The sequence below is a fragment of the Bos indicus x Bos taurus genome, chromosome 19 (genome assembly GCF_003369695.1).
Source record: "Bos indicus x Bos taurus breed Angus x Brahman F1 hybrid chromosome 19, Bos_hybrid_MaternalHap_v2.0, whole genome shotgun sequence".
Taxonomy (NCBI): domain Eukaryota; kingdom Metazoa; phylum Chordata; class Mammalia; order Artiodactyla; family Bovidae; genus Bos; species Bos indicus x Bos taurus.
In genome coordinates this window covers 32,370,711-32,381,203 of record NC_040094.1, presented here as the reverse complement: position 1 = coordinate 32,381,203, position 10,493 = coordinate 32,370,711, and the positions used below count along the sequence as shown (strand labels likewise).

The 10,493-nt window shown below is 54.9% G+C and overlaps 1 protein-coding gene across 6 annotated transcripts in view; it reads right to left on the bottom strand.

Annotated features, from left to right (window-relative positions):
* ARHGAP44 (Rho GTPase activating protein 44) overlaps nt 1-10,493 on the bottom strand; it is a 132,451-nt gene that overhangs the window by 2,620 nt on the left and 119,338 nt on the right. For 4 of the 6 annotated variants that reach the window (XM_027519585.1, XM_027519591.1, XM_027519589.1 and 1 more), the window contains 4 exons: nt 6,390-6,407; nt 5,515-5,736; nt 3,965-4,122; nt 2,735-3,115 (listed from right to left, as the gene is read on the bottom strand). In XM_027519585.1, coding sequence (XP_027375386.1) covers nt 2,735-3,115; nt 3,965-4,122; nt 5,515-5,736; nt 6,390-6,407 — 779 coding nt within the window. Of the gene's footprint in view, nt 1-851; nt 901-2,734; nt 3,116-3,964; nt 4,123-5,514; nt 5,737-6,389; nt 6,408-10,493 lie in introns of all 6 variants that reach the window. The other 2 variants (XM_027519590.1, XM_027519588.1) reach the window with 2 other exon arrangements.

Below are 10,493 nucleotides of genomic sequence, written 5' to 3'. Positions count from 1 at the left end.
AAGGAGAGCCGCCTGGCGGCCACCTTGGCCACTCCTTAAGCCACACTGAGCAGGAAGGTAACTCAGGCAGCTGGAATGCAGTGGGAGAGGAACCCTTGCAGACGGCTGAGAACGGAGAGGCCCGTCCTTGGGACAGAGGCCCCCGGAGGCCTGTCAGGGGGCCCGTGTGGGCGGCAGACACTGCAAAGCCACTCCTGTCCAGAATGTGCAGCTTTTCTGGGGGGCAGAGGGGACCCCTTGCTTCACTCTGGCTGCCCCATCTGACTCAGGCCCCAACACCTGCTTCCTGCCTGTTCTTGCCTTGGGTTTCTTTAGCAGCTTCTACCCTTTACGGGAGCAGGAGGCCTTGCGGAAACTGCTAGGAGGGCTCCCAGAGTATTTCATTGAATTGGACAGAAAGGCCCTGGCTAGCTGCATACCTGGGACAACGTGAGCTCAGGGTGAATTCTAGAATGGACACTAGGGGTTCTTTAGAACCTGCTGGCCATCCTAGAGGACCAGGCAGGTACTCTCCCCGGGGGCCCCTCCCTAAACCCCGGGTGCTTGTGCCTCCCCCAACACTGGGCACACGTCGTCAGCCAGCGGGCCATCCAGTGACACAGACCTGGGATGAGGGAGGGGGCCGTCACCCCTTCCTTCTAAGCCCGCGTGGGAAGCAGCTGGGGCTGGGCGGCCCTGGAGGGGGACAGTGAGGGAGAAGCCGAGCGCAGCCTCTTTCTCCTCCTGAGAAAAGCCAGGAGGCGGCTGGTGAGCCCCTAGGCCACGGGAGGCTGCCGTGCGGGTCGGGGTGCATGCAGAGCGCGGGGTGCGGCCTGTCTGCGGCCGGGAAAGGTGAGGCCGGGACCGCTTACCCTGCAATCCCCCTCACGCGTCCACAACCGCGTCCCCCGTGTCACACAGCTGCGAGAACACAGCGACAGGAGGCGGAGAGAGGAAGAGAGACGATGAGACGACAACGGACACAGCACGCCCAACGCACAGTCAGGGGGCCGCAGCAAACCGCGACGACCACACCGCTCAGACCACTGCCCCGCGGGACGAGGGGCCAGGCCGCTGCCCCCCAGATGACCGCTCAAGGGCAGCGGCTCTGAACCAGGGGTGGCTGGGACCCCCGCCATCCATCAGGGACTCTTCCAGAACCACCAGCGGGAGGGAGGTGGTGTTCACTGTGGTTCTCTAGGGAGGGGTCTCCTTAATGTCTTAAGAGCCTCAGGGTGGACAGAGCAACTGGGCCTTTACTGTTAATCACATCCAAAGAAAGCCAGATCGCCAGACGGCCGCTCCCCATGGTATATACATCTGTTTCCCCCACCCCAGGCACGTGCACTGGACTAGTCTCTTCTAGGCAGCAAAGCACTAAACCCATAGGCTCTCCTTCCATGTGGTCAACGGAACCCTCACTCCCGAGGGCAGACGTGGGGATGAATAAAAGCACAAGTCAGGACCCAAGGCCAGACTGCTCCCTCCAGTGTGTGTGTGGCGTGTCTGCGTGGAGACAGCTGTGTTTGTATGTGTGTGTGTGTGGTGTGTATTTACAGTAGGTGTATATATGGTGTATCTGTGTGTGATTTATGTGTATCTGTGGTACGAGTGCGTGCAAGCATGCTCGCATGCATGTATCTGTGTGGTGTGTGTGGGTTATGGTTACACATTTTCCTAGAGGAAAAATAGCTCCACTTTTGATGTTAAAGTAAAACTAATTTTAGTTGTCATGGGCCTGTCCCACAAAGCCCCTCAAAGAACCAGGCTTACAGAATCTTGTCTGAAATTGCATGCTCAGTCACTTCAGTTGTATCCGACTCTGCGACCCCATGGACTGTAGCCCTCCAGGCTCCTCTGTCCATGGGATTCTCTAGGCAAGAATACTGGAGTAGGTTGCCATGTTCTAAGGGATCTTCCTGACCCAGGGATCAAATCCATTATCTCTCACATCTGCACTGGCAAGCAGGTTCTTTACTGAGCCCTTTCTAAATATATTTTGCTAGGAAAAAAACCTTTTTCTAATAAGCCTTTTTTGAAGTGAAGTGAAAGTCGCTCCATCATGTCTCTTTGTGACCCCGTGGACTCATGGAATTCTCCAGGCCAGAATACTGGAGTGGGTAGCTGTTCCCTTTTCCAGGGGATCTTCCCAACCCAGGGATTAAACCCATGTCTCCTGCATTGCAGGCAGATTCTTTACCATCTGAGCCACCACGAAAACCCAAGAATACTGGAGTGGGTAGCCTATCCCTTCTCCAGGGGAATCTTCCCGACCCAGGAATCGAACCGGGGTCTCCTGCACTGCAGGTGGATTCTTTACCAACTGAGTTATCAGGAAGCCCATAAGGCTTGTTTAGTTATTAGGAAACTATGTCTTTGTCTCTCAACCTCTGTTCTCACAGTGAAAACTGGTACCTGAGCTGCCAGTGCTGAGCAAAGCCCCAGACACACCTGTGCTGTGATCCCACTTTCTGCCATCACAGTCCAGCCCCTCCTGAAGCCACCTTTTCCCAGGACGCAGGGCGCTCGGCCCCCAGATGCAGGATCAGAACCCAGGCTGGCGGGTGTTCAATTGGGAGAAATCCCCTAGGGAGCCCCTTCTCTGCAGGACAACTGGGCCTGGGGGTGTCCACGGCCTCAGAGGGGCTTCTAAGGAGACCACCCCATATGCCACAGGTGGCTCCAGCACGGTCATCCCTGGCAAACAAGGCCCACCTCTTGCAAAGTCCCCAGATGCCACACGCGCCAAGGTTACCTGTCGACATGCTCTCCCCGGGGGACACACCGTCCAGCACGGGATGCTCTGAGGACTGTGGGCTGGAGGCGGCGAGGCTGACAGTGGGCGGCTGGGGCGGCGGCAGGGTGGGCCTCTGCCGGGGCTTCGGGGTGGGCCGCGACTTGCTTAGGGCGCCCGTGAAGCCAGAGGGGGAGGCCAGTGGGGGTGCCGGGGCTGCGGGGGAGAGCTGGCCTGATGCCAGGGAGTAGCCCGGGGGATAGCTGAGTCCGTAGGGCGATGGGGTGCTGGGGGGCGTGGGGGACAGGCTGAGTGGGGATGGCTGGCCGGCAGGCTGCTCAGGCAGGGGCCCTGGCTGGCCGAAGGGGACCTTGGGTGGAATGGGTGCCAGCTTCTTGGAAACTGAAAGACGAATCAGCACACAGGGTTGTTAAGTGGCACTCACCATCCATCCATGTGGCTGTGAGCACCTTTTCCCGACCCCTCACCACCAGTGCCTCCACGCCCAGCTCCTGGCACTCTGAGGGCAGCTGATGCCATTTTAAAAAATTCACCTAGAACTACAGGTTTTCCTATCTGCCCACATGTTCACTAATGTCTCCTCCTTTTCTCTTGATTCCTGCTGTAATTGGCGCGCGCCCATGCGTGCGCACACACACACACATCCCACCCCCAGGCAGCGGCTGAGTTCAGGGTCCTTCCATCGCTTCACAGTGGTACAAGTATCAGGGTTGCTCGGAGAAGGTGGGAGTTGAGGATGCACTGTCCAGGAGGGAACGACTAGAGATGGACCTGGACACTGGACCCTGGACAAAGCGACCGTCCTTGGGGCAGGAAGCTCTTCTGGCTGAACCTCCAGTGGCTCTGGGATGCCATAACAGAGACCTCTGACCCAGTCCTCCGGCCACAGAGGCCCAGAGCCTCCATCACTCAGTCTGTCTTTTCCCTATCCTTGCCCTCAGTCCCCTGTACTTGCCCTGGAGGTGTTTACCCTTTAAGAATCCCAGGTGTAGATGTGGGCAGATCTGCATTGTTCTAGGTGTACCACTGCCCTGACTCCTCTGCACTGCCCTCTTTTTTACTTTTTTCCTTCTTTTTCCTTTTTTCTGATTCAGAATCTTAGTTCCCCAATGACAAAGGATTGAACCCATCCACCTGCAGTGGAAGCAGAGTCCTAACCACCAGACCCCGGGGTAAGTCTCCACACTGCCCTCTTTTATTTATTTAGTCATGAGGGTGGCCATGACGTACCTTTCCGGAGGGTGTGAGGGCTCTGGTCCGCAGGTGGCTGGCCCGGACTCGTGCCTGACTGTGCCCCGGGCTGTGAGCCTGCACTGGGTGTCCCCTGGCTAGAACCCGGACTTCCCTTCTGCCCTGATCCTGGAGAAAGTTCTTTGCTTTTAGAAGCACTGTAACACAAGAGAGTTATAAAATAGAGTCAGTCCCTGAACTCAGGCAGCTTCAGCATCAGAATCATGAACTGAATTTATGTTCTCTGGGCAGGCGTGGTCCTCCCAGACCTTCTTAAGGCCTTCAAAGATGCCTGTGGAGGTGACCAGCCCCTCCTGGGGGCTCTGAAGGCCTGAGCTCCACTCCCATCTCCAGGTGGCCCCCTTACGGCCAGCGCCCTTTCCTGGCCTTGGCCCTCTCCCCAGCAGACCATTCCAGGAAGTCTCCTCTTTGTCAGTTTCCTCCTCCCCACAGCAGCCCCTGCTTCCTGCTGACCTCTCTCTCCCCTCCTGCATCCTGAAACAGAATCAAAGCCCATGATTCCATGGCCAGGGTCGGCAACCCCTTGCCCTCTCTGGTGAAGCCATCAGCAACCACCCCATCCAGGGTCATCTCCAGCCCCTGCCAACTCTGTCATTTCCCATCTCACATGGAAAATACTTTCTATACATTAAAGAAAAAAAAAAAATCCTGCAACCCCTTCACTTAGGGATTGGTATCTGTGTGCATGTGTGCACACACACAAGTGCATACAAAGACTGGCTTGAAAGGTTCAGATTTCCAAAGTCGCCAAAATTTTTCCAATTCCTAACAGAATGCACAGTGGGCCTGGTGAAGTGGCTTTCCTAATTTTCTGAATTGTTTAGAACAGAGAGAAACAGCCAAGGGGTCTGTGCAACCCCGCTTGTAGAATTCCCTCCCTCTGACCATGCCCCTCTCAAAGGGGGTTGTGGGGGGGGGGTTCCTCCCCTGCGCCCCTGGGGACCAGCGACCCCGTGCCGGCTCAGATCACACTTTCCATTTTTGGAGGGACAAGGCCCTTTCTCCATAAAATCTCATGGAACCAGCACTGGAAGGAGCAGGCTCTCCAACTCTTTTCTTCCTCCATGAGAATGAAATGCATGATCTTGTCACCTCCATTCTTTACCTGACTTGCTCCCATTTTAGCAGTAAAAATGGCCCCTATGCATCTAAAGGAGGAGGAGTGGAGAGGAGAACCACTGAAATTCTAAACTTCGATAGAGGTAACAAGCTGTACCAGTACAGGAGGGGACAGAGGAGCTGGGAACTCAGCTTCCTCGCCTGCTTTGGCAAGCTGCCACCTTACACATGCACCTGGGATGCTATTCTCAAAAAGCCTGGACCCCCTCTGATCACACAGGGGCTATGAATCCCTACCTGCTGCCAGCATGAAGCAGAAGCCAAACCAGGATGCTTAGAAAGGGGACGGGGGACATGACCAACTGCACGAGGCTCTGAGCGTGTGCAGCAAACCTGAAACCCCTCATCCACGTGCACTGCAAGCTAGCCTACCCGGGGGGTCGGGTGGGGGGCCAGCGCCCCGGACTTACCTGGTCCGTTCAGCCGCAGGCTGGAGGCCGAGGCCGGATGGAGAGAGCGCGGGCACCATGGGGCCCTCCGGGGACTGCTCCGGGAGGGGCGACGGCAGGGGCGGGGCGAGCTCAGCGGGCGGGGCGGGGGGCTGCATGGCAGGCGGGGCGCAGGATGCCTTCCGGCCGGCCGAGGAGCCTCTTCGAGCCACCCACGACGTGTCCATAACCCTCACGCCCATGCTGGCCGGGGACACAGAGACACCCAGGCTTAGCCTCACGCCCAGGGCGCCGGGCTCCCGCCCCCACGAAGCGGCCAGCAGCGCAGCCCCGAGCATCTCTTGGACCAAGGAAGCGAGGCGGCGGCCGTGTTCCGCGGAGCATCCCGCAGCTCCAGGCTGGGGCGGCCTGGGCACCGCTGGCCTTAGGACCGCGGCGTGCCCGACAAGCTCCCCGGAACCCAAGCTTCCCTCAGAGCAGAGAGCGGCTTCGCTGGGGGGGTCACCCACTCCTCCCAAGTGGAGGGTGGACGCGGGGGAGGGGGGAGGGCAGCATCAGACTAGAAGAGAGCACCGACCAGCAGGGACACCTGAACATCCATCCTTCTTTTTGTCACCTGGGGGTCCAGAAGCACAGGACCGACTCAGGACTCCCGGGCCAGCCCCAGGACGCTGGCTGGCTTACAACCTCTGCAAGGTCTACAGAGCAGGGCGGGGCTGATCATGCTCTGGTCAGTCCCCGCCCCCCCGATTCCACTTCAAGAAGGGGGGACACAGCTCTGAGTACATCGGCCAAAGCAACCAGACACGCACATTCACCCCTGCAGAGCTCGCTAAGGCACCGCTCGCTATTCCCATGGATGCACGTGACCTCATGGCTACCCGAGGATACTGTACCTTTGGATTTTCCTAAGGCTGCAGGGACAGAAACACACAGACATTAGTGTGGCAAACACTGCGCCTGCCTCCGGACACACAGCGGCTCTCTGTCAGGGTCAGGGGCTAAGCCTGGGGCTTCCACTGAGCCTTGAAATTGTTTGCTTAGTCCGTCTCTCCAGTTAAAGTGACTTTTCTGTCTGCACAGGTGAAGAGCATCCTACCAAGCGCACTGGTGAATAAAGACAGAAGCTGAAGAGCTGACACTGGTGCTTGCGGTAGGGGTTGGGGGCATGTCACAAGGAAGGGAAAAAATCCACAGGAGCAGCCATCCGCTCTTTTCTAAGTTATATGATTTAGAAGGTGGTCAATCTCCTTTCCTCTGGTCTAGGAGGTGACTGGTGCCATGATACGTAGTCAAAGCCTTCACTGACTATGGCAAGAGCTAAAACTGCCAGTGTTAAGGGAGACAGATGTTCATGCAGGGAGAACACTGGGCAGTCCCCCGTCTCCACTGGGGATAAGCAGAGGGTTGCCCCTTGCTGTCACCCACGCTGGCCAGGAGCACTGAGCTGCTACACCGTGACGGTCTGCCCACCTTGCAGAGGTGCAGCAAGATTCAAACCAAAGCTTCAAGGTCGGGGATGGGTTGTAGCAGGTGGGATGTGGTCCTTTACGAAAATGTGTGAGGAGGGAGCCTCCATGAGGGGCACAGAGGACCATGGTGCTACAGCCATGCACACAGAAAGGGACACCTTCTGACACACGTTCCCCTGGGGAGAGCGGAGGGAGACCCCCCGAAGGGGAGACACCCACCACCACCACCACCACACCGCCCGTCTAGTGTCACTGTTAACACATTACTGACCGGGGCATTTTTGCAGAAGCTAACGCTTGTGGTGTTAATACCTCTCTGGTCAATAATGTGTTAATAGTTCTCTTCTCCAAGGCATTTTGGAGGCAGCTGGTCTCTCTCTGGGATCCACTACCCACCAGCTTGCAAGTCGTCTTGGCTCTGAGGACCCCCCACCAATAAACAGGCACCTTCTACAGGGGATCCAGTCACCCCCGGAGGCCACTCAAAACTCTGCAGCAGGGTCCAGTGGCATCCCCTGGTATTTAAAGTAAGCTGGGGGCAAGCAGCAAACTGTGCTCTTTGGGCTTCTAAATTTATCAGGATGAAAGAGAGCAAAAAGCGTAACATTCCACTTGGGGAAGCGAACTGACGCCACTTTGTTGCAATGGTTGGTGATGCTGTTCCCTGTGGTTCCTAGAAGAGCCCTAAAGGAGGGCGGTCTCATACTCGCGGGTTTTCTTTCTTATCACACTCTCTTTCACTTCGAAAGACCTTCCACATTTGAGATGGGAGGTGTGGGCTTTGGCATCAGGGCTGGTGGGGGGACACCTTCTACCATCAACCGCATCTCCCAGCACCATGGACCCTGACATCAGGCTACCTGGTGATCCCCTGGTTCACCAAGGGGAGGACGCAGAGGGGGGACCAATGAGACCCACTAAATCGCAGCAGCAAAGCGTCAGCAACCAAGAATCAAGAGGTGAATGTATGCTTCTGCTTTCATAAACAGCTACGCCGCCTGCCATCACAACTCTCCCAGCTGAAGTGACTGTTGTGGGGCAGGCAGCATGCCCTGATGGCAAGAGCGACAATCTTGGAGGCGTCAAAGCATGTTTACCTTCAGAGGCTGATGGAAATGTGCTTGAAACATTGGCAGGCTGAAGGGTCTGGACGTCTAGCTAGAACGCCACCCAAAGACAAAATGTATAAAATGGCTTAGCATGTTGCCAAGAGCAAGGGAGCTACTCAGAGGTAGAAGAATACAACCAGAAGGTCACAGAAGCAGGTCACAAGTTTCTGCTCATTGTTCTGTCACACAAAGAATAGTCGCAAGAATCAAAGAACTTTGTGTTGTTTTAAAAAAACACCAGATTCAATCCATCGAAAACAACCAACTCCCTTAGAAACTTCACAGATACCCACATCGCTTATGGATATCAAAGATTCCCCACAGCCACTGCTTCCAGTGAGAATGAGAAGAACTTGGTTTTCGGATCCCTTTATAATTGAATCAAGGCAGAGGCGAGAAGCCAGAGGCCACAAAGAACACCCAAGAAGCAAAAGGTTTGGAGAGCAATTAGCAGAAAGCAGGATGACGTGGCAAGAGTCCAGGAGGGGACCCGTTCAGAGTCCTCATCTGCTCCCCCTTGGGATTCATATGGGGCAGAATGGCTGGCAAGGTAGCTCCGCTGACAGCTACTCTTCCCTGCTTCACTCCTCCTAGCCTACTGGGACCTCGTATTGCAGAGTAGCTTATCCTAAGCTAGGCTTTTCTGGTGAATCAGAAGCTTGAGAATGTGCCTGCCAATGCAGGAAACCCAAGTTTGACCCCTGGGTCAGGAAGATCCCCTGGAGAAGGGAATGGCTACCCACTCCAGTATTCTTGCCTGGAGAATCCCAAGGACATAGGAGCCTGGCAGGCTACAGTCCATGGGGTCACAAAGAGTTGGACATAACTAAGTGACTAACACTTCACACTATAACCTGGCAGGCCACACAGGGAAAAGATAAGATGCAGGACCTTAAAAATTAGGAGACAAAGGCCTGCCCCAGGAAAAAAAAATCTGAAAGAGATTTCAGCATAAGAATAGGTGTCTACAGAAAGAATACATTTATCACTGAGAACAGAAGTTTGCTCTGGACCGTTCCAAGTCATGAGTTGTCAGGGGTTGGCAGCTATATTTCTTTTTGACCTCTGTAGGATAGATATCCAGAGAGGGCAATAGCACCCCACTCCAGTACTCTTGCCTGGAAAATCCCATGGGTGTAGGAGCCTGGTAGGCTGCAGTCCATGGGGTTGCTAAGAGTCAGACACGACTGAGCGACTTCACTTTCACTTTTCACTTTCATGCATTGGAGAAGGAAATGGCAACCCACTCCAGTGTTCTTGCCTGGAGAATCCCAGGGATGGGGGAGCCTGGTGGGCTGCCATCTATGGGGTTGCACAGAGTTGGACACGACTGAAGCGACTTAGCAGCAGCAGGAGCAGGATAGACATCTGTCATGCTGTTTTTATTTTTGGCCACATCATGTGGCATGCAGGATCTTAGTTCCCCAACAAGGGATCAAACCCACGACCCCTGCAGTGGAAATGTGGAGTCTTGACCACTGGGTCGCCAGGGAAGTCCCCGTCATGCTGTTTTTGAATCCTGGTCAGGAACGGTCTTACCCAGAGATGTTGGCCAGTATATGGATTTGCCGTCTATGGGGTCACACAGAGTCGGACACGACTGAAGTGACTTACAGTATTACGGTATATGGATTTGAGGTATTTAAGTATACAGAGGTCGGATAGGCTTTGATTTTTCATCTAGAGATTGGTTACATTTGGAATCATTGGAAAAGACCCTAATGCTAGGAAAGATTGAAGGCAGGAGGACAAGGTGGGACAGAGAATGAGATGGCTGGATGGCATCACCGACTCAATGAACGTGAGTTTGAGCAAACTCCGGGAGATGGTGAAGGATAGGGAGGCCTGGTGTGCTGCAGTCCATGGGGTCGCAAAGAGTCGGACATGACTGAGCAACTGAACAACAAGAAGTCTATACTGATCTGGAAGGTTTTGATTTTTGTTCTGAAGATCAGTTACATTTGGCAAATACTTGCTGAGAGAAAGGAAGCAAGAAAGCCTAGTATCTTCCCCAAAATCCACAGGAGCTTTGGGAGTTCCTGGACCATTTAAGATGAACTTGGAGGCTGGGCAGCAGTGGCATGGTAGGTGCCAACATGAGAGATGAGTAAGAAGGATCCTAAAGATCCTGGCTCAGCCTTGCCCACACTCCCCCAGGAAGGCCAGAATCAAGTATTTCTAGCTCCTCTAGGGATCATTCCTCTCCTAAATGCGTAACAAAGTTTCTTCACCTCCCCAGGACAAATAACAGCCGGAGGCACCAGGCAACATTTCACAGATCTGGTCTCAGCACCCACAAATGTGTGAATCCAGGAAATGTGGAAGCAGAGGTGGGGCCTGGGCCAAGAACACACCTCTTGAAGGCTGAGCTGACAATCCAAGCCTCAAATATGAGTCAAAGTTTCCATGGTACCCAGAA